We start from the raw sequence: 27,173 nt of genomic DNA, 5'->3' as shown, positions 1-27,173 counted from the left end.
GGATCCGTACAGGACTGATCTACATTAGTAGTGGAGGGCTGAGAGGGTTTGATGGCATAAAGTAGTCAATGATGTCTGAATGGGTTTGATGGCATAAAGTAGCATAAAGTAGCCACTGATGTCAGACTGGGTTTGATAGGATAAAGTAGCCACTGATGGCGGGTTTGACGGCATAATCTAGTCACTGATGTCAGACTGGGTTTGTGTGATTAGCACTGTTCAGTGTTGAATAGTTGTGAGGTGTGTGTGTGTGTGTGTGTGTATGGCAGAGTTGAGTAGTTGAGGTGTGTGTGTGTGTGTGTGTATGGTGGTGTTAAGTGTTGAGTAGTTGATGTAAGGTGTGTGTGTGTTTTGTGAGTGTGAGCCGGTACCTTAGTAATGGCCTCAACTACAGGATCAGGTAAGGGCCCACTGTTGCCAATGCAGGTCATGCAGCCATAGCCTACCACCTCAAACCTGGTGAACACACACACACACACACAATCACACAGACACACAGACACACAGACACACACACACACAGCACGAGTCAACTCAGCAACCAATATTACAACACTATATTTTAACATGCATACAGGACCAAGGACACCAAATAAGCCAATCACGTGTCTTTAGCGCTGAAAGTAGCTGGGACTCAAACTAGAGAAGAACAAAATGCTGATTTACTTTATTGTCTATTGAGGTCTGGATCAATGGCGGGACACACACCACACACAAACAACAAAAGGGCTCTGTTCGAAAACTCCTAAAATCGACCTTCCTTCTCTTCAAGTAGAAAAGGAAGGACTGTTTGAAAACTCTTATTTAGTCTCCTCCGGTTTTTGAAGATACCTTGAATTCGTCTGCGTGACGGTCATTTATCGACTAAGCATCGAAACAGCCTTAATGCGGCCTATTACCCATAAATCTGTGCGCCAACTCCCTCCGGCAACGGCAAATTGTAAACAAAGATGGCGGACCAAACTACGCTTACGGCCGTATTTTGTGTGTAAATGACATCCTTAGGCGTTTTCTCGCTTCGATTTTTCAAAAGTTACTGAGAAATGGACACTATACTATCCGATAACACCGTTATTGTAACCAGCAATAATGCTAGATGTGATTTGTGAGGCGTCAGACAGCCAACTTTCTAACATTAGCATGTTAGCCTACGTTAGATAGCCTAACGTTCTTTCAGCGTACCAACGTCACACGTTATCGTACAGGCATCTTAAAAGACCATTCGAAAAGATGTGCCTCGTCAGACACCTATCCGACGAGAGATCAAGGATCAAGACAGCTATCTAAATTTTCGAACACAAACAAGGTCTTACCCGAGCTGGAACAGGTAGTCCATGACGCCGCTCTCCTTCAAGTAGTAGGTGACGACCCCGCTGCCTGGCGACAGGCTGGTCTTGATGTAGGGCTTCATACTCAAACCACACTCTATGGCCTTCTTCGCCAGCAGACCTGAGTGGGAGCAGGGTTAAAGGTCAGGGGGCAGAGGTCAGGCTACAGGCTAATGCTAGTAACAAAGGTGATGTATATGCCACCACTGTCTCTAGCCACCGCGCATTTGCCTTCTCTTCCTGCGTTTCAACCCTCACCTCTTTGGCCATATAAGGGGTTTCTGATTGGCTGAATGAAGAGCTCTCGCTCTCCTTGGGTTTCTGATTGGCTGAATGAAGAGAACTAGCTCTAGAAAAGGAGCAGGAAGGAGACCCCCACCTACTCACTCACAGTCAGTCAGCCTCTAGCCACATTACCTTTGAGAGTGTGTGTGTGTGTGTGTGTTTGAGTGTGTGTTTGAGTGTTTGAGTGTGTGTGTTTGTGTGTGTGTGTTTGAGTGTGTGTGTGTGTGTGTGTGTGTGTGTGTGTGTGTGTTTAAGTGTGTGTGTTTGAGTGTGTGTGTGTGTGTGTGTGTGTGTTTGTGTGTGTGTGTGTGTGTGTGTTTGAGTGTGTGTGTTTGTGTGTGTTTGAGTGTGTGTGTGTGTGTGTGTGTGTGTGTGTCTGTGTGTGTGTGTGTGTGTGTTCATACCAGCTCCCAGCATGACAGAGGGGTTGCTGGTGTTGGTGCAGCTGGTGATGGCGGCGATGACGACGGATCCGTGAGAGAGCGAGTAGTCAACTCCGTTATACTGGAACGGCACAGAGTCCACATGGCGCTCAGGAGCCACCTGGAAGCCCTTAAAGCCTTGCTAAAAATGACACACACGCACACACACACACACACACACACACACACACACACACACACACACACACACACACACACACACACACACACAGGTTGTTTATCATATACCCTACACACAGAATCTAGCAGATGGGGTCATGTGGGAGTGGGGCAGAGGCTGTACCTTGGCCCCCAAACAGGCCTCAAAGTCAGACTTCATGTCGGAGACGGCCACGCGGTCCTGGGGCCTCTTAGGGCCACTACAGCAGGGCACCACTGAACTCAGATCCATCCCCACAACCTGAGAGAGAGAGGGGGGGGGAGAGTGGGGATGAAAGAGAGGGACAGGGGGAGAGAGAAAGAGGGAGAGGGGGAGAGAGAGAGGAAGAGAGAGAGAGAATTGGGATGAGAACATAGGGATGAAGAGAGATGGGCGAGTCTTAAGAATTTTGCTGTACTGAAGCAATTTGGTGCATGCAACAGACTTTGACTTTGATGAGGGATAGACAGAGAGATGGACAGACAGGACAATATGGAGAGACTGATAAATGAAGACACTGTCCTGAGTGACCTTATGGGTTATGCTCGGGTGATGCTTTTGGTAGCTTGATTTCAGCTATAACTCTACTGTTACTGTACTGCAACTCTACATTAAGTCTTGTTACGACATATTTCTCAATCTCTCGGTCGCTGCAGCAGCTGATTGGGGACAGGTGTGTTCCTTGATTGGCTGGGATTCAAAAGCCCAGTCGAGCTGGCCGACGAGGCTGCTCTGGTCCTACCAGCATTTGGCTTTTGGTTCTCCGTTGTTGTTTGGATTTTGGTTCTTGGTTGTCGTTTGTTTTGGTATACCCCTCGACTACTCGACTATACTTTTTGGATACTCTTCACAATACTGACTTGCACCAGACTTTTGCATTCTTTATTCTTAAAATACAATCAGTAACATTTAATAAATTACCTTTATTGTTATCCAACCTGCGTGGCATCCCCTTCATGTTCATGCATTGAGCATGCATTCATGCATCGTGCCGTGACAGAGTTCTAACTGAGACATGACTGTGCTGAGACTGTGCTGTGTTTGTGCCGTGGCGGAGCTGTGACGTTACCTGGGTAAACTCAGGGTCCTGGGACTCGTTACTGTAGTCTCTGAACATGCCCACTGCCTTTAGATAGTCAGTGATAAAACTCAGCTTCTCAGGGTCTCTCCCTAAACACACACATTAAATATATTAATTAAGTAGTAATGCAGTTAACACATATGTAAATAAAAATACACATGCTGCCTATTTTCACATGTACACGTGTGTAAGACACAGCAGTACACACACACACACAGACACACACACAGAATGTATGAACTCCCAGGTCTGTTGCGAGTGTGTGAGCGCCCTCACCTGTCTGCTCGAGGTACTGCATGCTGACGTGGTCGACGGGGAAGAATGCAGCGGTGGCGCCGTACTCTGGGCACATGTTGGCGATGGTGGCCCGGTCAGCGATGGACAGCTGGGCAACGCCTGGCCCGAAGAACTCCACAAACTTACCCACAACTCCCACCTGACGCAGGTGCTGACAGGGGGAGAGAGGGGGAGAGGTTAATGCCGCACACACAGACACAGAGACACACAGACATAGACACAGACACAGACACACACACACACACACACACACTCACACACACACAGACACAGACACACACAGCATGAGTCAACTCAGCAACCAATATTACAACTCCATATTTTAACATGCATACAGGACATAGGACACCAGGTCAGCTGATTACAGCCAATGAGACACAGAGACACACACACAACCTTCTCGTAATACAACTAGATTGTAACATAACCAGCTCGTAATACAACTAGATTGTATCATAACCAGCTTGTAATACAACTAGATTGTAACATAACCAGCTCGTAATACAACTAGATTGTATCATAACCAGCTTGTAATACAACTAGATTGTAACATAACCAGCTTGTAATACAACTAGATTGTATCATAACCAGCTCGTAATACAACTAGATTGTAACATAACCAGCTCGTAATACAACTAGATTGTAACATAACCAGCTCGTAATACAACTAGATTGTAACATAACCAGCTCGTAATACAACTAGATTGTAACATAACCAGCTCGTAATACAACTAGATTGTAACATAACCAGCTCGTAATACAACTAGATTGTAACATAACCAGCTCGTAATACAACTAGATTGTATCATAACCAGCTCGTAATACAACTAGATTGTAACATAACCAGCTTGTAATACAACTAGATTGTATCATAACCAGCTCGTAATACAACTAGATTGTATCATAACCAGCTCGTAATACAACTAGATTGTAACATAACCAGCTCGTAATACAACTAGATTGTATCATAACCAGCTCGTAATACAACTAGATTGTATCATAACCAGCTCGTAATACAACTAGATTGTATCATAACCAGCTCGTAATACAACTAGATTGTAACATAACCAGCTCGTAATACAACTAGATTGTAACATAACCAGCTCGTAATACAACTAGATTGTAACATAACCAGCTCGTAATACAACTAGATTGTAACATAACCAGCTCGTAATACAACTAGATTGTATCATAACCAGCTCGTAATACAACTAGATTGTAACATAACCAGCTCGTAATACAACTAGATTGTAACATAACCAGCTCGTAATACAACTAGATTGTATCATAACCAGCTCGTAATACAACTAGATTGTAACATAACCAGCTCGTAATACAACTAGATTGTATCATAACCAGCTCGTAATACAACTAGATTGTATCATAACCAGCTCGTAATACAACTAGATTGTATCATAACCAGCTCGTAATACAACTAGATTGTATCATAACCAGCTCGTAATACAACTAGATTGTATCATAACCAGCTCATGCAGCCGTTTCCATTAACACAACTAACAACCTGTAATGGCCTTTAATGCACAGTGTCAGCTGACAGAGAGCGTTACCTTGGTGATGGTGAGGACGATGTCAGTTGAGGTGATGAAAGTGTTAGGGGTTCCCTCCAGTCTGTAACCTATGACCTCTGGGAGCACCATGCTGATTGGCTGACCTAGCATGACAGCCTCCGCCTCGATCCCGCCCACTCCTGAAGAGGAAGTCATCACACAGCCAATTAGAAAAGACCTTTACTGAGGAGGACACCACTACACTGAACTATGAGGTAGACTAGAAGGGTAAGTCAGAGGACACACACACACACAAGTAGATATACACCTAATTCCACCACCCCCTACACTCACACACACACACACAAACACACACACACACACACACACACACACACAGGTAGATATACACATAATTCCACCACCCCCTACACACACACACACACACACACACACACACACACACACACATATTTAATAGTGCACCACAATGACACTAGAGGAGGGGGTACACACCCCATCCCAGCACGCCCAGGCCGTCAATCATGGTGGTGTGAGAGTCTGTGCCCACCAGGCTGTCGGGGTAGTAGAGGCCATCCTGCTGGAACACCACCCGCGCCAGGTACTCCAGATTCACCTGGTGCACGATGCCTGAGCCCGGGGGAATGATGCGCATGTTCCGGAATGCCTTAGAACCCCACTGTGGAACCAGACAACATAGAGTTGGGACGCACAATCAAGACTGTCGACAGCTCACACACACTCTCTGTAGCTCACACACACACACTCTCTGTAGTTCACACACACTCTCTGTAGCTCACACACACACACTCTCTGTAGCTCACACACACTCTCTGTAGCTCACACACACTATCTGTAGCTCTCACACACACTCTCTGTAACTCACACAGACTCTCTACAGCTCACACACACTCTCTACAGCTCACACACACTCTCTACAGCTCTCACACACTCTCTACAGCTCACACACACACACTCTCTGTAGCTCACACACACTCTCTGTAGCTCACACACTCTCTCTGTAGTTCACACACACTCTCTGTAGCTCACACACACTCTCTGTAGCTCACACACACTCTCTGTAGCTCACACACTCTCTCTGTAGTTCACACACACTCTCTACAGTTCACACACACTCTCTACAGTTCACACACACTCTCTACAGTTCACACACACTCTCTGTAGCTCACACACACACACACTCTCTACAGCTCACACACACACACTATCTGTAGCTCTCACACACACACTCTCTGTAACTCACACAGACTCTCTGTAGCTCACACACTCTTTACAGCTCACACACACACACTCTCTACAGCTCACACACACTCTCTACAGCTCACACACACTCTCTCTCTGTAGCTCACACACACTCACTACAGTTCACACACACTCTCTGAAGCTCACACACACTCTCTACAGTTCACACACACTCTCTGAAGCTCACACACACTCTCTACAGCTCTCACACACTTTTTACAGCTCACACACACTCTCTGTAGCTCACACACACCCTCTGTAGCTCACACACACTCTCTACAGCTCTCACACACTTTTTACAGCTCACACACACTCTCTGTAGCTCACACACACCCTCTGTAGCTCACACACACTCTCTACAGCTCACACACACTCTCTACAGCTCTCACACACTTTTTACAGCTCACACACACTCTCTACAGCTCACACTCACTCTCATGGTCTCACACTCTTAGGATGATGGGTTGAAAGTGGTTTAGATAGTAACACAATGTGCAAACTAGGGCTGGGCAAGTTAACACGTTAATCTCGCGTTAATTCATCAATTATTTAACGCAGACAATTATTTTATTGCGCGTTAACTCAGGTTTTATTATTTTGCTCAAAGGTTTTTATTTTGTTATAAACGTCAGAGATGCAGTTATGACACTGCTAACTTATGAACAATTATAGTTATAACCATGGGTTTTCATATGAAAATAACATATTAAACAGAACAGATAGGTGAAATAAATACACACATGCACAAGGTATCTATGTAATGTACTGTATGTTAAATCAATATACTCATACAGAATGGCAACATGAGATATATGTATACTTTTAAAATAGCAATATTAAATATTATAAAATAATTTGAATAATTACATGTTTAGTTTAAACAAGTAATAATTCTGTAGTAGTAACTGCTACTAGATAAAAAATGCTGATGTTAAGTGTTTGCACAACAAATGCCATGGAACTTTAGTTCATATGGCAATACATTTAAAATAACAGTGTCAAGTTCTAGGAATTGCACTGAAAGTGTTTTCTGGTTTCTCACTCTAACAGGGACATTTGGTACTGAATATAGACTGGTTATGCTGCTCCCTGATGAAAGTAAAATGTTTCTGGCTATGATTGTAGCTCAGGATTTTGTGGCCAGTTTTTTTTCTTTTTCATAACGAACAGGATAACATTAATGTCCTGGCAGTGGCAATGAGCTTTAATTTTGTATTTGCTTTGATAACATTGTTTAAATTGAGATTTACAATGAATATTTTATTTACCTGCTGATGTTAAAAGTGTTTGCACAACAAATGTTATGGCACTTTCGTTCATATGGCTGAACATTTAAAATAGCGGTGCGCTGTACACTACTTTTGAATTAATTGTCGGATTTTGCGTATACAAATTAGATTAATCGTGATTAATCAGGGAAATCATGCGATTAATCACCATTAAAAATTGTAATCGTTGCCCAGCCCTACTGCAAACACATAGATATAATATTCACAAACACACACACACTTTACTACGTATAAAACACACACACACACACACACACACACACACACACACACACAGCAGTTTCACCTTCAAAAACTGGAATCTCTCTCGATTTCTATCAAACTCCAGGTCCTGGTTCTTCTGCAGACTATCAGACCTGTGGGGATAAAAATGAATGAATGTGTTAGCAATGCTAGCATGTTATCTCTCTATCTACACGCACCAGAGGGACTGGAAGTCTATAACAAGTCTAAAGACTGAGGATGTACAGTGTAGATGCAAACTATTACACTTCACTTGTGGTGGGAAATGTGTGTGCAATGTGTCCAAACCCTAGACAGACTGAACCTGAGAACAGCTCAGGATAAAGGCTGAAGACTGAGAGAAGTGAAGCAGGAGATTCCTAGGGGCCGGTGTTATGCTCTTATAATGCAACAGTACAGTACAGCTCACACACACACACACACACTCTCTACAGCTCACAAACACAGACTCTCTACAGCTCACACACACAGACTCTCTACAGCTCACACACACACACTCTCTACAGCTCACACACTCATTCCCAATACTGTTACTTTGCAACAGTCCACTCCAGTGTGTGTTAGTCTCCCACGCATGAGTTAAGCAGAGAGATGGTGCCGACCAGATCATGCCGAGATGAAAGTGGCAATGTGAGTGAGCTGTAGAGAGTGTTTGTGAGCTGTAGAATGTGTGTGTGTGTGTGTGTGTGTGTGTGTCTGAGAGAGAGAGGCCACTGCATCTAGGTATCTGGTGCACTGTGACTCGATACAGTGCATATCAGTGAATATCCACACATAGTGCAGCACTCCAGAATAGTGATTTTGCTCTCACGCCTCAATATAATGCAATAGCTCAATAAAGATCGTGGCGGATGTAGTGTCAAGTGTGTGTGTGTGTGTGTGTGTGTATGTACACGTATGATAATGATCCCTTTTAAAAAGGAAGTGGAGGTGAGAGTAGACTTCTGAGCTGATAAGGGTCTGTCCACAGTGTGCGTGTGCGGTGTGTGTGTGTGTGTGTGTGTGTGTGTGTGTGTGTGTGTGTGTGTGTGTGTGTGTGTGTGTTTGTGTGTGTGAAAGAAAGAGAGACGTTAATGTTCTAGATTTGAGTGCAGCCAGTTCTCCAGTGTTTGTGAGTCTGAGGGTCAAAAGTCAGCTCCATGCCTCAAACCACGTGACATCAGCTGTGGAATGACCCCCACCCCCCACCCCCCACCCCCCACCCCCCGTTACCCAGTTCCAGAAGTCCACTTCACCATCCAAGCTTCAGAACAAACCATTCTGTTTGCCAGGTGGGGGCTGTATGTTACATAATCCATTCAAGGTATTCTTATGCTTTTAACAGTATAAACTGTGCATACACGTTTTCGGTCTCATATTTCCAAAAATCCACAAAATAAAAACACTGTTCTCATAACTCAATAATCCCTTTTCAAAATCAAACTTTTGATCTTTTAGTGTTAGAATGTATAAAAGACAAAATAGTTAGCTTAAAATAGGGTTGTAACATTAAAGATGTTTTAAAGTACAATGCATTACCAATATAGCATTTCAGTATGGAAACATATCGCAACATCTATGTAAGAAGTATAAAAAAAATTACCTTTTAACATGATTATATGGGCCATTCTACCGAATTGGTGCAAGGTCAGGTCGGAAATATTTGGATTTTTTTTATGTTTTATTCCCAAAACTTTGTCCGTATGTATATTGTACCATATCTAAAGTACACTTATCTAGTAAAAGAACAGTCAATTTTTATATTGTATTTTCAGAATGTGTTGGAATGTTTTTCCTCTTCCAAAAATTGTCACTACCGAAACATCACATTTACTATAGTAAAAAAGTATTATTATTGACCTGTTCAGATTGTGTTTCCTTCCCTTCTCTGAAGAGTATTTTTACAAATATTTCTTGAAGGTTTTCACAATGAAATCCATAAAAATGAATTTTTTACCAAATTTTCAAGTTCAATTTATACAATTCATCAAAATCTAAGTGCAATATTTCTTTGTAAAATGCTAAATACTGATCATATTGATTCCAGAGTTGTTCATTGATGAAATTGAACATACATTAATCCAATCAGTATCATAACATTTTAGTTGATTACTCAATATACTTAATTTTTTACAAAACATCCTGTGTTTCGGTAGTGCTGCACTGTTTCGGTAGTGACATCCAGTGTTTCGGTAGTGACTGCACTGTTGGATGGATGTTCATTTCTCTCCCAAAATCTTCCAAAAGGTGCTCTGGGCCGCCCTTTAGTCCACACAACACATTTATTTAAAAATTATGGGATTGAACTACTTACCAATTCATTTTGTCACTACCGAAATCATCTGGTCACTACCATATGTTTCGGTAGTGACTGTTTCGGTAGTGACAATTCTAGCTAACTTTAAGCATAAATAAAGAATTCTAACAAGCACACGGCATGCAAACACATCTTTGAAGAGGTGAACACACATACAAACATAAGATTTTCCATGAAACCCCAAAAGGTTTACTTAATTGAAGAAAACATGCGTTTCGGTAGTGACAATTCTTAAGGTTACACGTCGATTTTCAGACTTTGGAACACATTTATATAAAAACTATGGGATTTAGCTACTTACCATTCAACCATGAGGGTCAGAGATGCAGTGTCACTGCATGGTCAAAAATGCAGAGTCGTGGCTAAAACACAGGCTCAGCCAATTGACTAAAACTCTTGTGTTTCGGTAGTGACATGAAAACTAGGGACATGATTTTTTGAGTATAGAAAATTGATTTAAAAATTAAACCCACAATAAATCTAAATATTCCAAGTTCTGTTTCAACCCAATCATAAAGATCTTTGAAATTAAATCATTGAAAAAAATCTAAAAAAATTGAAAAGTGTTATTTAAAGGCATTGAAATTTAGATGTCAGGGTTGGGGACAGCTACTTCCCAATAGAAAGTACCCTATAAATGATGATTTTGTATATATTTAGCTTATCACTATCTCATGTAATGCATTGGGTTTATATAGACCATAACATTTTCTAATTAAATATCTATGCCTAAATACCTAATTGTTTTGTAAATAGTTTTTATTGTTGAGGGACTGCATATTACACGAATTCGGTAGAATGGCCCATATAAAGAGACTGGGTGACCGTACCAAGCCTCTTATGTGGGTTAGGGTAGAGAGAGAGAGAGTGTGTGTGTGTGTGTGTGTGTGTGTGTGTGACCGTACTACTGTGCCTCCTTTGTGGGTCTTTTACACGCCTAATCAGCCCAATGTCCCCCTCTGGAAACAGATTCAAAGGCTGAGAATGGGCTTATATAGGGGCGCAGACACACACACACACACACACACACACACACACACACACACACACACACACACACACACACACACACACAAATGGTTTTGAAGATTTGTTGTGGGATTTTGCTGTTTGCCAGGTTCCAGTAAACGTGAGACATGTAAAATTGGTGTGTGTAAGCAGTTAAAAAACCCAAGCCAAACCAAAATAAACTGTGAAAGAGAGTCTCTGAAGGCTAAGCTGTGTGTTTTTGTGTTTGTGTGTGTGTGTGTGTGTGTGTGTGTGTGTGTGTGTCAGTGAGTGTGAGTATGTGTGTGTGTGTGTGTCAGTGAGTGTGAGTATGTGTGTGTGTGTGTGTGTGTGTGTGTGTGTGTGTGTCAGTGAGTGTGAGTATGTGTGTGTGTGTGTGTGTGTGTGTGTGTGTCAGTGTGTGTGTGTGTGTCAGTGAGTGTGAGTATGTGTGTGTGTGTGTGTGTCAGTGAGTGTGAGTATGTGTGTGTGTGTGTGTGTGTGTGTGTGTCAGTGAGTGTGAGTGAGTGTGAGTATGTGTGTGTGTGTGTGTGTGTGTGTGTCAGTGAGTGTGAGTGTGAGTGTGAGTATGTGTGTGTGCTTGTGAACGCAGCAGCACTCGGGTGAGCCAAGCAGAGCTTTAATCCACTAAGTAGAGACTGGAGTCTTTGGAGAAAGCCTGCTCCAAATCTGCTAGGCGTGATGTCTATACATCTGCAGTTTGCACAGGACTCCAGGAAAGCCTGTGTGTGTGTGCGTGTGTTTGTTTGTGTGTGTGTGTGTGTGTGTGTGTGTGTGTGTGTGTGTGTGTGTGTGTGTGTGTGTGTGTGTGTGTGTGTGTGTGTGTGTGAGTGTGTGTTCACCCATGCCTTTCTCTCTGCTCACTTTCACAGCTCTAAGATCACCATGAGCAGGCAGCCTGCAGTCTGGCCAATCAGCAACCTTAACACTGCTAGTGTCATAGTCAGTCTGACCAATCAGCAACCTTAACACTGCTAATGTCATAGTCAACCTGACCACTAAGCAACCTTAACACTGCTAATGTCATAGTCAGTCTTACCAATCAGCAACCTTAACACTGCTAGTGTCATAGTCAGTCTGACCAATCAGCAACCTTAACATTGCTAGTGCTAGATGGACTTCTCTGCATGAGTCTACCTCAGTCTGCCCTCCTCTTCTCATCTCACTATATTCCATCCCACTGCCCATCCTTTTTACTGGCTATACTAGCCCCTTGGACAGACTTTACTTTACTTTACTATTTATATCACTTTGCACTATCCTCACACACTCAAGCACAGGTACTCTATCTTTGCACTATCCCCACATGCGCATGAACACTCTCTACACTCCTTGCACTGCTTTCCACTACTTTAAACACTGTCACAATTAGTGCACAATGTAATATAGGGCCAGAGCTAACCTGTACCTGTAAACACCCCACTCCCTGTGTATATGTTCTCCCTATGTGTATTGTTCTTATTGTGATTCATGTATGTATGTTTGTGAGTTAAGTGTATAAGCCACTGACTGGATGACCTTAATTTCCCTCGGGATTAATAAAGTATCCATCTATCTATCCTTCTAGTGTCATAGTCAGTAGTGTCAAAAAATATAAGTGTCTAAGTGTCTGTATCTGTGCGTCGGTGTCTTTCTGTGTGTGTGTGTGTGTGTGTGTGTGTGTGTGTGTGTGTGTGTGTGTGTGTGTGTGTGTGTGTGTGTGTGGGGGGGGGGGGGGGGGGGGGGTGTGTGTGTGTGAGGCACAGGACACACTAGCAAGGTGTGACCAGGTGCGCTACTGACTTTAAACTTTACTCCACTTCCTGCTCTGGCAACACTAACTGGGCTTTCCTGCTGAGCATTTTAGTGTGACAGAGAGCACTTCCTGGTTGTGGGTGCATGCCATGACTCACTTCCTGTTGAAGTCCACCTGGATGGAATGGTCAATTACGAGGTCGGCAGGACAGATGGGGTTAATTTGCTCTGGGTCACCACCAAGCTTCTTCACCGCATCACGCATGGCAGCGAAGTCCACCACAGCAGGTACCCCCCTGGGGGAGAGAGAGAGAGAGAGAGAGAGAGAGAGAGAGAGAGAGAGAGAGAGAGAGAGAGAGAGAGAGAGAGAGAGAGAGAGAGAGAGAGAAAGAACGCGACCAAGACAGAGAGACAGTTAATCTACTCTCCATTTACTGTTGCACTTTCATCCAGATAATTCCTCTAATTCCTGAGCCAGGAATAATTAGAGCTACAGACCTGACAGGCCTAACGCACACATAAGTGGGGGAGGGGGAGAGGGACAGAACACACACGCACACGCACACACACACACACACACACACGAACAAGTGTGTGTGTGTGTGTGTGTGTTGAGACTTACGTGAAGTCCTGCAGAATGACCCGAGCGGGCTTGAAGGGAACCTCCACACTCTGGGTCTGTGTGTGATGCCAGTCCAGGATGCTCTCCACATCAGAGCCCTTCACCAGGAACCCATCGCAGTTACGCACCGCGGACTCCAGCAGCACGCGGATGGAGAACGGCAGACGTGCTGCAGTGTATGTGTGTGTGTGTGAGTGTGTGTGTGTGTGTGTGTGTGTGTGTGTATGTGTGATGGAGGGGAAATAAAACACTTTGGTTAGGTGCCAGAGTAATACATTGAGGCTAATATCACAGTAATTACCTGTGTTGGTATTACTATGAGAGTAGTCTGTAATTACCTGTGTTGGTATTACTATGAGAGTAGTCTGTAATAACATGTGTTGGTATAACTATGAGAGTAGTCTGTAATTACCTGTGTGGGTATTACTAAGAGAGTAGTCTGTAATTACCTGTGTGGGTATTACTAAGAGAGTAGTCTGTAATTACCTGTGTTAATTACTGGGAGAGTAGTTTGTAACGTAGTGAGACGCTTAACATGTTTAAACAGAGGTGCCTAACATGCCTTTTAATGTTGAACAGCTGATTAGCTCATGGGTATCTGTTTTTAAAAGTAAAAGTCAAATTTGCAGGTAATACGAGAGTTTCTGAATATCTGTACAGTGTGTGTGTGGGGGGGGGGGGGGGCACTTTTCTGTGTGGCCTACCATATCTGGGGTCTCCGAGCTTGGTGAGGTTGAAGAACTTGTGCTCTGGCTTCTGGGGGTCCAGGGGCTCCACGAGGTGTGCGAAAGGGTTACTCATGGCTGCAGATACTCCCCCTACACAACACTCATACACACTCGCACACACTCACACTCACACACACACCTGCACACCATGGGGGAAGTAACACAAAACCACCATCAGTCTGTGCAGTTCGTGACACTGGATGGGAGGTCAGTGCGTGCGTGTGTGTGTGTGTGTGTGTGTGTGTGTGTGTGTGTGTGTGTGTGTCTGTGTGTCTGTGTGTTGGTGTGTGTGTGTGTGTGTGTGTGTCTCTCTGCTGAACTGAACCCCTACTGGACAGCAGCAGAGCAGTGGGCACATGACCAACAGGATCACACCAGCAATATCAACATCAACATCACAGACACACGCCACCTCCAGAGATGGAGAGATGGAGGGAGAGAGGGTTGGGGGGTGACAGAGGGGGAGGGAAGGATGTACCCACAGCCAATCTCAGCCTCTGGCAAAGTAGGAGACTGACAGTTACGTGTTACGTGTGAGCCAATAGGTCACTACTGTCAGGTGTGCAGTGCTCCACATGTCTCTATGTTCCAAAGGTGAGCCGACACCGATGCAACACTCAGCACGTGTACAGAACTGTCTCTAGGGAAACACACTGCCACATGACACCACATCACACCACATCACACCATATCATGTCTCTTCACGTTACACTCTGAGTTCATGATCCCCAACAGGAACATTGAGAACCCTAGGTCACCAAGGGTAACAGAAACACACTATGGGATGAACACCAGCATTAGCATGGCCAAAGTGGGAATCATCTATAATGATTCATAATGAATAATAATGGGACTCATCAATTGGGGATTTTAGTCTAAACAGAAACAACTTTCTGGCCACTGAGTACTTTCAGAGACCTATTCATTCAAACTCTACCTCTGTTACACACTGATGCCAGTTTGGGTTACTGTGGTGGATCTGACAGGTGCTTTACATTATAGCCTACCAGGTAGAGACAGGGGCCAGATCACTACCAAAGTCAGCACACATCGGAGCTCAAGGGTTACCCTACAGACACACTGACACTCCCTCATAAACAGGGTAAAGGTTTATAAGAACTTCTAGCACTAAATTTAGTACAGATGTTTAAAGTTAACTAACCTCAATTGAACTAAAAGTGCATAGCCAATGTCGCGATACACTATTGTTTATGTTCCATGTTCTCTACAGACTATGGTAACAATGAACTGTCATGTTGTTACATATCACACGGATTGGACTTGGCTACATGGCTTATCTGTCAAGATATACTCGAACACCTTGTAAAAGTCATGTTGCAACAGCAGACAGTTCCGAGTAGCACGTTCTGTCATAGAACTGGCGCTCGATGAACCTTAGCTTAGCTGCGACCGACCTAGCTGCTACATCTAACATTACTAACATGTCATAACACATATCACAGGACTCTTTATATTTACTAAGACAAAATGTATGCTGAGTTCAATGTTTGAATTAGAGATACCATGTTCAGCACCCTTAAATCATCACAAAGAAAAGTATATTTAACCATATGATAGCAGCAGTCAACTCGCAAGATATTTCTAACTCATATTTGTTCCATGTTGACATTCTACCGTGGAGGTGAACATATAAGTCCACATTAATACAGATATCCCAGTCCGGCCTGGTGAAGCATTCACCAGCTGACCGTCTCTCAAATGCCCGCCTGACTGCCAGGAACTAACGATAACGTCAAAATGTAGCATAACTTATAAGCGTTAGGTTTTGTAGCTATGCTATTGTTACTTGCTCTACTGGAGCGAATATTCCTGAAATACTAGCCAGCAAACATCATGATGGAATACATCATCATCTTATTGCTGAAAAGGTGCGAGGACTCGAAATTGTGTTTTAATAAGACTTACCGAGGGCAGTTGTTTCCTGGTCAGAATTCGTGACAGTAGCTGAGGAGGTGAAGTACGTTGTCAAGTGCACCTGTCGTAGAGAGATTACGGCAGTGACATTTAAAAGAGACTGCAAACTGAAGGCGTCTAAGGTCACGTGAAACTAACTTATTTTTTAGCACAATGAGGACACCTTTGTACAAAACCCAGCATTAATAATGACAAAAACCCCAAGTCAATAGGGAAAATCCAAACAGAATGTGTCAACCCCCTTGTAGGTGCGTTTACCCTCTATTTCGGTCGTTACGGTAATGATTCAGCTGTTTAACTATTCAGCTGGTCATAATAGAGGTCGTGACAGGTTCATTATTTAAAAGGCTTTTGCGGCATTAGAAGTGGTCACTAACCTTAACAAATAGGTGGTCGTACACCAGTTTTTAAATTTAGCTACAGTAAAACACGGACTATCCAATTATGAAAAACTATGTAACGTACCGAAGCCTTCTTTATTTGGTGGTGCAGGGGGTGTTGTGTCTGTGCTCCAATGGAATCAGATATTGCTCAACAGCCATCAAGCGACTGTGTTGCAATCTGGCAGAGCTTGAAGCACCAGACGTTACTCTTTACACCGGTGGCTATTAAACAATTCATAGCAGCCCCCCATTGACAATAAAACAAAAAATGTGCCCAGCCCCAAACTTTGAGAACTACTGCTCTACAAACAGACACAGACACACAGGATAGGCTTTTCAGCTGTTGTTGCCTAATAGGCAGGCACTCTTGGTTTTATTTCTGATAAATACTGACAAAAGATGCTGAAGACATGCTGAGGTTTCCCTCACAAGATGTGGCAGTGCAGGGGTAGTGGTAGATGGTGGACCTGATGAAGTGACCGCAATATCCACACCCTCATTGAAGACACATTCTGTTAAAGTTTGTGATGAAATCTTTGTTAAAAAGCTATTAATGTCCTACGAAAATAAACAATCACACTGATACTGTAACCACTCAGTTTTTCTGTAATGTTTTCACTGAATTGTTCGGAATCTCTTCATGTTCTCAATAGTTAGAAATATCTAAGACAAACCTTTCAGATGGAGAAAACAAAGGGAAATTATAAATATCTATAACTCGATATTTTAACTAATCTTACACATTTTAACTTTATTTTATTCTTTTACATACATCTCACTTTTTACTCTTGTTATTATTATTTTATTTATGTATCAACATTCCTTTATCATTGTTTTATTTTAGTATTATTTATTTATTTTCATTATTTATTTGGCTAGTGTTTTTATTATTATATATATATTTTTAAAAATCTTTTTTTACACCTCTGTTTCATGTAGCTCAACCTTTGCCCAACAATGGTGCACCCTTTCCCTGTTGCCGAAGCACAACTCCAAATTAGGGTTTTCCCCCTCAATGTGTTTCCCAAGGCTTAAATAAAAAGATATGACATTTTAAGTTCAGACAGAGAGGTCTAACATCACAGGTCAACATAAAACACCATGCAAGCTAAAAGCGTGACCACACTATCATCAATGCAAACCTTGACATCAAACCACACAGGGCATTAGGTATGACAATAACATGCATAACTGTCTCAGCGTGCAAACTTATAGTGTTTATGGTGTTGCAGACCCTGGGAGCAGTCCAGTCAGGCTAAAACAGCTGCTTTCATCATCCCCATGAAGCAGTCCAAGTCTGTCCTTTAGGCTAGTGCTGTGGGAGAGGGATGTAGAAGCGTATGTCTAGAAGGGCTGAGTGGTTTAACCAGGGACACAACCCTTGGCTGAAGCGCACTGGGGGAGCAAGTTTGCTTAGCGCTAACCGGAGGAGCAAGTATGCTTAGCGCCAACCACCGGACAGCAGCAGCGCATAAATCCTGAATGACAGGGATCCAGTAGGGCAACTCTGTATTACTGTTGTTGCCCTGGTGTGATTAGTGGGGCAGTACTTTCTTCCTCTGATTGCCCTATTGGGGTCAGTGGGGCAGTTCTTTCTTCCTCTTGTTGCCCTGGCAGGGTCAGTGGGGCAGTTCTTTCTTCCTCTTGTTGCCCTGGCAGGGTCAGTGGGGCAGTTCTTTCTTCCTCTTGTTGCCCTGCGGGGCCAGTGGGGCAGTTCTTTCTTCCTCTTGTTACCCTGGCGGGGTCAGTGGAGCAGTTCTTTCTTTCTCTTGTTACCCTCGCGTAGGCGCTGCATGCGGTACGTCTTCCTGGCCAGCGTGCGCTCCTCCTCCTGCACCTCAGTGTCATCAAGCACCTCCAGACTGGACAGCTGGCTGATCACATAGTGCCTGAGGGGGACAAGAGAGACAAGGAATAATCATACTCTGATAGCAGCTGACTGCGTGCAGATCGGTCCCTCATCTATCTCCGTAATGTGTTCCCCATCTATCTCTCATTGTGTTCCCCATCTGTATCTCGTCTGTCTCTCATCCGTCTCTCGTCTGTCTCTCATCTGTCCCTCATGTGTCCCTTATGCGGCACTGGATGACTCAGTCAGAGATGGTTCCGAAACAGAATTGATTGATTATGTTTTTATGAAGAATCATTCTTGTGTTTCATGTTCGAGATGGTTCAGAACCAGAATTGATTGATTATGACTTTATAAAGAATCATTCTTGTGTTTCATGTTTGAGATGGTTCAGAAACAGAATTGATTGATTATGTCTTTAAGAAGAACTCATGTCTGTTAAGACACCTTTGACCTCGCCGTGTAAATTGAATTAAGGAAATTAAGTGGTAGTCATGTGAGATGTGCCTGAGTCCCACAGACAGCGTCTCTTCTCTAAGAGCCGGAGTGTGTGAGTGAGAGGCATAGCGGCGGCTCACAGCGTAAACGATTGTTACGCGTTTCCCCACTTCACAAATCACATGTGGTTCTGCATGACAGTGTGACATGGAGGTTTAAGATGAAATGGAGAACATTTAAAAGTTATTTAAAGTAACATTATGCAACAATTCGACACTTTTTGAGGTATGTTTTTATAGGCAACTACTTTTGGTACCATCCTCAAAATCATGTTGATAGCATATGGTCATGTGAAGGACAGATGAACACCTGTGTCTTTCCCACAAGCCATCCAGGAAATGCCCTATGTAGTTATGTATACCGGGCGGGCTGGAATACCCGGCAAAAATGGAAGAAAAACTTGCACAGCATAGTATACTGCCAAAAGACAGTGGCAAGCTTCTATCAGTGTCAACTGGGCTGTTGGTGGTGTTTGCAAGGTTTTTGCATGCCTTTTATATAGTTAGCTTGATAGTTTTGAAACTAAACTCCTTATTGTTGCTTTAAATCATTACATTGTATAGCTCTTGGGTATGGTTTTCCCATGGCTAATCATCTGGAAACCAGCAGGTGTGAAAAGATGGGTAGATTTTTCTATCAGGCCAATCAGTTATCTTTGGAGAGTGTTTTAGGTGATGGTCATTTCAAATCCAGATTAGACAATATGTTTGCTGCCAAAAAGGTTAGAAGCTGTCTGGTCTGATCTACTATCTAGTCATGTTATGATCCAATAGCAGTTTAGAACCAGGCTCATTAGTGATGATCCTAAACCAGCTGAAATATAATGTCATTAATATATTATATTAATATAATAATAATATAACACTATAATAATAATAAGGTTTTCACATCAGAGTGAGTCCTGTTGAAACATGTGGAGCGGCAGCAGCAGGCTGGGATGACACTGGGTGATGTATAGTCCTTGTGAGCGAGGCGGTCGGTCTCACCTGTAGTCCAGGTACTGCGGAAGACTACCCCCGTTGAAGTAGCTGGGGGCCGCCTCATTGTTCATCAGGCTAAGGATCCTGGGGGGGGGGGGGGGGGGGGGGGGGATCAAACAACAAAGTTATAGACAGGTTATCGACAGGTTATAGCTGAAGTCTCAATTCTACAGTCACCTTATAGCTGAGATGTTACTGTTATATAGTCACTTAGAGCTGAGGTATTACCACTATATATAGTCACTTGTAGCTGAGGTATTGCAGAGGTAGAGTCAGTTTATAACTGAGCTTGGATTATTGTAGTCCAGTTACATTTATGTCTGAATGGTAATCGATACGCAACTGCTTTGACATAGTAAGGAGAGGGAGTGTTTTAGTTGTAAAAATGAAAAACAAAACGAACAATCATCATTAAGTTATATGAAATGCAAAGCTTAGTTTGACACGTTTAGCCTAAAGAATCAGGCAGCCAGCTTGCCTGAAAAGGCAACCAGCCTGTTATCACATGCTAATTTTTTGGTAGGAAAACTAAGCTACATGTCTTCTGATGGTTTGTTTCCAACATTTCGTTTTAACAAGAAGAATAAATGATGGAAGTAATGCATCACATGAATTATTTCATTTTAAATGGTTAAATGCCTTAATCCTATCACAGTGTTAGGTGCTGTTAAATGTTGAGTGAGGTAGAAGATAGAATGCCTACGGAAAAGAGAAGGATTCATGAGAGAGAGAAGCAGCTAAAGGAGGCAACAAAGGGGAGCACATCTTTGCAGAGTTGGTTACAAAAAAGCAAACCAGCAGGTGAGACAGAGCCAGAGCCAGACGCAGATGAGAACAGAAGAGACTTGGAAAACAGGGAAAGGAGAGACAACACAGAAAGTAAGGACAGGAAGCCAACAAGGGTGGATATTGAGATGGAGAGTGAGGCAGAATTGATTTTTGGCTGAGATTGAGAAATCTAACAGGTCCAGCTCATGTATAGAGAATTTAATCTTAAATTCAATCAGGCCTTTATCAAATTTTCACATTCAGTCCTATTGTGAAGTTCCCAAAAAATGCAGAAGGGCGCTCTTTTCAAGCCCACTGTTATGATGATGACCCCTGGCTGGAATGTTCTCCACAGAATGATGCCATGCACAAATGAATTGCTGTATTTGAGTGTTTTATTTATTACTATTAATATAGACCCTGTTCTTCTCAGTTCTCCATACAGTCTGTGTGATTTAGTTTTTGCCGGGGCGGGCTCCCCTTTTTTCAGGTCAGAGCAATGGCCCTTCAAAATTCCTGTGCACGTCCCTGCAGCTTATGACTGAGCCAGTGTTTCTGACTCACATAGTTTGAGTCTGTGCCCATGGTAACGAGCATCACACAGTTTAAATCACACAGTAACACAGTTCAGAGTCATTGTCCAGTCACACTGTGTGTGTTGGGACTGAAGAGGTCAAAGGTGTAGGTGAGGATGGACCCATCACACAGTTTAGGGCTCACAATCAGTCTCTGTGTGTCTTGTGTTTTGTATGTAAGGTGCTATACAAATAAAGTGTATTATTATTATTATTATTATTAATATTATTATAAGAAAGCGTCGATCTGCACCAGATCAGGGCCTCATCAGGGCCAGCGCCAGCTGCGGTGTGTCGCCATGACAGTGTGTGCAGGTCAAGTGTGTTTCAGTGAGAGTATGTGCTTGTCGAGTGTGTTGTCAGTGAGCGTGTGTGCAGGTCAAGTGTGTTTAATTGAGAGTGTGTGCTTGTCGAGTGTGTTTCATTGAGAGTGTGTGCTCGTCGAGTGTGTTTCAGGGAGAGCGTGCTTCTCTCACTTGATGTTGGGGAATTTGCAGCGTATCTCCTCGACGATGATGGGCAGGTTGCTGATCTTGTTCTTGTTGATCCAGAGTGTGGTGAGGTTGGGCATGTAGGGGAACTTGATGTGGGCGCTGTAGTTGTTGCAGTCCAGGATGAGCGTGCTCAGCCTCTCCAGCTGTCCCAGCAGAGCCGGGCTCCGTTTGAAGTAGCGTCAAGGACACATAAGGACACACAGTGCATCATCAATCACAGGTAGCCCCACACCTATCACCTCAGGTAGCACAACACATCACCTATCACCTCAGGTAACACAACACATCACCTATCACCTCAGGTAACACAACACATCACCTATCACCTCAGGTAACACAACACATCACCTATCACCTCAGGTAGCACAACACAACACCTATCACCTCAGGTAACACAACACAACACAACACAACACAACACAACACATCACCTATCACCTCAGGTAGCACAACACAACATCTATCACCATCAGGTAACACAAGGCAACCCCCTTTAGCTCAGGTAACACAACACAACATCTGTCAGCTCAGGTAACACAACGCAACACAACATCTATCAGCTCAGGTAACACAACACAACATCTAGCAGCTCAGATAACACAACACAACACCACACCTATCAGCTCAGGTAACACAACGCAACACAACATCTATCAGTTTTGATAACACAACACAACGCCTATCAGCTCAGTTAACACAACACAACATCTATCACCTCAGGTAACACAGTGCACCATGTATTCTAGGTAACACAACACAACACAAATCCATTACATCAGGTAACACAACGCAACACCTGTCAGCACATAACAACATCTATCAGCTCAGGAAACACAACACATCTATCCGTTAAGATTACACAACACAACAACACAACACCTGTGTGTTCCTGCAGGAAAAAGAGCGAGGAAAGTGACAGAGTAAAGGATACTCCTCCAGGAGGTTGTAGCTGAGGTCCAGCACCTCCAGTGTGTCCCTCTGCTCCAGGATGCCCTCGTAGGGGATCTCCAGGAGGCCCTGGTAAGCGAAGGAGAGCCTCCGCAGACCGAGCACTGGCGCTGGGCTGCCCGCGGCCGGGGACCCAACCTCCATCTCACGGCTCTGGGTCCTCCTCCACAGACCCTCAGAGAGGGTGGCCACACAGAGATGGGTCATCTGGGAACATGCCTCTGCTGAAGGGGTAAAAGGTGGAGGGGGTGGGGGACAGGGGGTCCTGAGGGACAGGGTGCTGTTAAGGCTCTGCATGGTCAAGTTAAAGTCAAAATCAAATAAGAACTCAGGTGTTAAGAAATTCACCAAAAATTGCATAATGTGGTTAAGGCTGAAATTACATTTGTGGAACATTTGCGCTTTGCAGATTCCAGAAACCTATGAATGGCTGCAGAAGGGAAGCAGTGTGATATCACACAGAAGAGAGAGAGGGCCAAGCTGAGCTGGGGTAGAGATGTCACCTAACCGACCCCTAACCCTAAGAGCTGGGGTAGAGTGGTCACCGACCCCTAACCCTTAGAGCTGGGGTAGAGTGGTCACCTAACCGACCCCTAACCCTAAGAGCTGGGGTAGAGTGGTCACCTAACCGACCCCTAACCCTAAGAGCTGGGGTAGAGTGGTCATCTAACCAAATCTTAACCCTAGGAGCTGGGGTAGAGAGGTCAGCTAACTTATCCCTGACCCTGACCCTAGAGGTCAGTTCTGCATCCAGATAAGCATCATTACTCATGAAAGGTCTTATCAGAGCATCTGAGACATCTGTTTTACAGTGAAGCCCAATAAAGAGACAACACTCTGTTTCACTCACCCTATCACCTCTCTCTGTCTCTGTCTCAGAGTACCATATTATCTATCTCTCACTCTATCACCTCTCTCTCTCTCTGTCTCAGAGTACCATATTATCTATCTCTCACTCAATCACATCTCTCTCTCTCTCTCTCTCTCTCTCTCTCTGTCTCAGAGTACCATATTATCTATCTCTCACTCAATCACATCTCTCTCTCTCTCTCTCTCTCTCTCTCTCTCTGTCTCAGAGTACCATAGTATCTATCTCTCACTCTATCACATCTCTCTCTCTCAGAGTACCATATAACTATCTCTCACTCTATCACCTCTCTTTCTCTCTCTGTCCCTCTCTGTATATGCATATATATTGAATGCCCCATTGCCTCAACACTATCCCACTCTATCACTATCTCTCTCTATCTGTCTAAGAGTACCATATTCCCTCTCTCTCTCTCTCTCTAAGACATGACCATCAGAAGTTCTGATTGTCACACTGCCAACACAGTCAAATCTAGGTCAGTTTACAATTGGCTGCCTATTTTTTCTTTTTTCTTGGAAATGTACTGGGAAGTCTTTGGAAAGAGAATACATTCTAGATTTAATAGCCCTTATAAGAGCCTAGATATAATTGCCCTTATAAGAGCCTATTCCTTTACACCCAGCCTCACACACACACACACACACACACACATAGGCATCGACTTCAACATCACTGCTAACATGTGAATCTATGAATGAGTTGGTTTGACACAGACAATCAAACAGGTTTAAAGCAGGTCGCTCTAAGGGCACTTCCATTCAAACCACAGTCCCATCACCCCTGCCACCCTCACACACACACACACACACACACACGCATACATTCACACACACCCGCTCACACACACACACACACCCCACCACATTAAATGCTACAATCAAGATGGTGAAATAAACACATTCACACACACACATCTTCTCCTAAAAGCTGTGGAAACAGACAATGCAGAACATCTCAAACTCACCGTTCTGGAGCTCCGGTTCCTCGACAGGGTGTGGAAGAGTGTGTGAGTGTGTGTGTGTGTGTGTCATGTAGGGACTGCGGAAGGGAGGGCTGGCCTGCTCTGCTCTGCTCAGCTCTGCCCAGCTCACATAAAAGGGCCTCTTTCAAGGCAGTGCTCTTGATCACAAGATTTGGATAATCACATTGGCTGTTAACCCCTTCCGGTCCCGTGTGCGTCCACAGGCCTGAGCAGCCCCAGCCTAAACACAGGGAAGGGTGTGTGTGTGTGCAGAACTTGCGTGTGTCTCTCTCACTTTCTGTGTGTGTGTGTGTGTGTGTGTTTTTCTTTCTATGTGTACATATATACTTAGGTGTTCATTGCACTGTCATATGCATTCTTATACAGGATGTACAATAAAAGGAAACAAGATGTCAGTACCCTGTCTGTCAGATCAGTAAAGATACCAGTACCCTGTCTCTCAGGCCTAGTTTAGACGGAGTCGAGTTTGTCTGCGTCTGCATAGATTTGAATACAGATAGCCCTATCATTTAGACGAACACTCTCTATCCGCACACGGTATCTGCAACGATTCGAATCGGGGGTAGAAAGTGAGTAGATTTGAATCGGTACGGGGGGCTGGTGTTCGTGTGCACGGATTCACGCAACCTGATAGTGTCATTGTCCCGCAAATCTCTCGTTACCAGGCTCCGTCCTTACGAAATTAAAAGATTCGATTTGTGTGAAAAATGAACCCTATTCCTTGAATCTAGGCTCTGTCTAAGGCCCCCTTTACACGGAGTCTAGATTAGGTATCGAATCTTTTAATTTCGTAAAGACAGAGCCTGGTAACGAGAGATTTGCGTAAAAACGGAGCCACCAGATTGTGTTGAACAGGCTGTAGTACATACCCCAGGCCTGTGGGTGGCGCTTTAGCGCTTTAGTTACACAACTGAAAAAAACGTGAAAAACCTAAAAGAAGAGACTAAACAGCACACGGTTAAACACATTACACAAGACATTCAAGCTCCAATTAGCAACATTACATTATGGTGGTTAATAAAATCAGTGGTCAGACTAAAGGATAATGCGAAAATGAATTCTATTTTCTATTGATAATAAAGAGTTTGGAACAGTACAGCATGACATATCTGTCATCCCATTTCCCATGAGGCTTTGCTCCGACCATTTTACATACATTTATGAATAAAAAAGCAAATTAAATCGCTGGCCAATTTATATTTGTGGTCATGAAAGTTATGTTACGTCTGAATAAAAAGAATTAGATCAAGATAGAAGGCTAATCAGAAATCAGTAGGCTGGGTTAATGAGAGTGAATTTGAGGCCCACCACGAGTGAGATTTTGAGGGAGAAGAAGTGATAGTGGTTAGAGATCGCAAAACAATCACGTGGGGCAATGACGTCATCAGGTTGCGTGAATCCGTGCAGACGAACACCAGCCCCCGTACCGATTCAAATCTACTCACTTTCTACCCTCGATGTGGATTGTTGCGGATAGAGAGTGCTCGTCTAAATGATATGGCTATCAGTATTAGCTATCTGTATTAGTTTGACAAACTAGGCTCCATGTAAACGACCTGTAAGTGTATTGGAAGAAAAGTATGTGTCATGGTCTGAGTTCAATATTTGTAAAGTGTTTAATTTCTTGTGTTAGAGCGCCCTCTTATGACCTTAGTTGGTACCTATAAATAATTTATAATCCATAGCAACGCTTCCCGCTCCGTGTTGAGAGAAAGTCCGTTGAACTGGTGTGATTGATTCACTATTACGGAGAACGCTAGTTACTGTTTCTAAGATTTCCACCTGCATTTTAATCATATCTTACTCCCACGAGGGCAATACTCCCACGAGGTACTATATCGCTATATATATAAGTATATAACAGATACGTTTGTAATATGTGTTTTAGGCTAGATTTCTATGGTGTTTGGTAAGTTAGCAGATGCTACATATGCGCAGCTATTTCTTAGCCGTAGTCAGACCTGCATTGAGACAAGAGATTAAGAAAGGAAGACAGTCTATCTACATTCCTTGCCTACATCGACATTCTTTGTTTTGAGTTGTTAACTTGCTGGATAGCCAAGTCAAACTTAGCAAGGCCAGTCACAGTATGTATGTATGTATGTATGTATGTATGTATGTATGTATGGGCATGTGATTGTGTGATTGTGCAATGCACTGCTGTTGCCGTTAAAACAGGGATGTTCAACATCAAATAAAACTGGGTTACTCAATGAAAAATGTGTGTAAATGTTCCCTATTTGTCATAAAAATGAAAAACTTTTGAAGTGTTCAAGGTTATCCACCGCAGTCTAATTGAGGGTCTTTTGTCCTCTGCCTAGGCAGATAAGGGAACAAAAACTATAGCGTCTGTTCTAGTTTCACGTTACTGCTGGCTTAGCACAATATTTATATTTTTTTAGTGTGCCCACTAAAGCTGAAATAACCTAGCACTTACTAGTGTAACTCTAGCCTAAAGACTAAATGAATATAGCAAACATAGCAACACTGGGAATGGTTGGTGGATGAAAACAATTGAACAGTAAGTTTAAGAAATAACATCTCATTACAAATTCAGTTGAACCTGGGCTTTTGATAAGCTAGTCACATGTCAAATTTGGAAAGTCGC

General features: G+C 43.4%; 2 protein-coding genes across 2 annotated transcripts in view; both read right to left on the bottom strand.

Annotated features, from left to right (window-relative positions):
- Positions 1–16,750, bottom strand: part of aco1 (aconitase 1, soluble) — a 23,496-nt gene extending 6,746 nt beyond the window's left edge. Inside the window, exons 1-14 of the mRNA XM_080860013.1 lie at positions 16,686–16,750; positions 16,212–16,281; positions 14,262–14,424; positions 13,558–13,726; positions 13,094–13,231; positions 7,941–8,010; positions 5,598–5,781; positions 5,142–5,281; positions 3,553–3,724; positions 3,265–3,365; positions 2,340–2,456; positions 2,018–2,177; positions 1,314–1,449; positions 372–456 (exon numbers count right to left, since the gene is read on the bottom strand). Coding sequence (XP_080716139.1) covers positions 372–456; positions 1,314–1,449; positions 2,018–2,177; positions 2,340–2,456; positions 3,265–3,365; positions 3,553–3,724; positions 5,142–5,281; positions 5,598–5,781; positions 7,941–8,010; positions 13,094–13,231; positions 13,558–13,726; positions 14,262–14,358 — 1,569 coding nt within the window. The 5' untranslated portion in view covers positions 14,359–14,424; positions 16,212–16,281; positions 16,686–16,750. The remainder of the gene's footprint in view (positions 1–371; positions 457–1,313; positions 1,450–2,017; positions 2,178–2,339; positions 2,457–3,264; positions 3,366–3,552; positions 3,725–5,141; positions 5,282–5,597; positions 5,782–7,940; positions 8,011–13,093; positions 13,232–13,557; positions 13,727–14,261; positions 14,425–16,211; positions 16,282–16,685) is intronic.
- Positions 16,751–18,347: 1,597 nt separating this feature from the next.
- On the bottom strand, positions 18,348–23,012 carry LOC308382400 (leucine-rich melanocyte differentiation-associated protein; the record flags this gene model as incomplete). The annotated part of the gene is made up of 4 exons (XM_080860120.1): positions 18,348–18,492; positions 19,937–20,014; positions 21,750–21,929; positions 22,699–23,012. 4 exons carry the CDS (start codon positions 23,010–23,012, stop codon positions 18,348–18,350), a joined length of 717 nt encoding a protein of 238 aa, XP_080716246.1.
- Between the last annotated feature and the right edge of the window lie 4,161 nt (positions 23,013–27,173).

Source organism: Sprattus sprattus (assembly GCF_963457725.1).
Source record: "Sprattus sprattus genome assembly, chromosome: 21".
In the NCBI taxonomy this organism is placed as follows: domain Eukaryota; kingdom Metazoa; phylum Chordata; class Actinopteri; order Clupeiformes; family Clupeidae; genus Sprattus; species Sprattus sprattus.
Note: the sequence above shows the minus strand (reverse complement) of the source record. Positions and strands in the feature narration are given on the sequence as shown.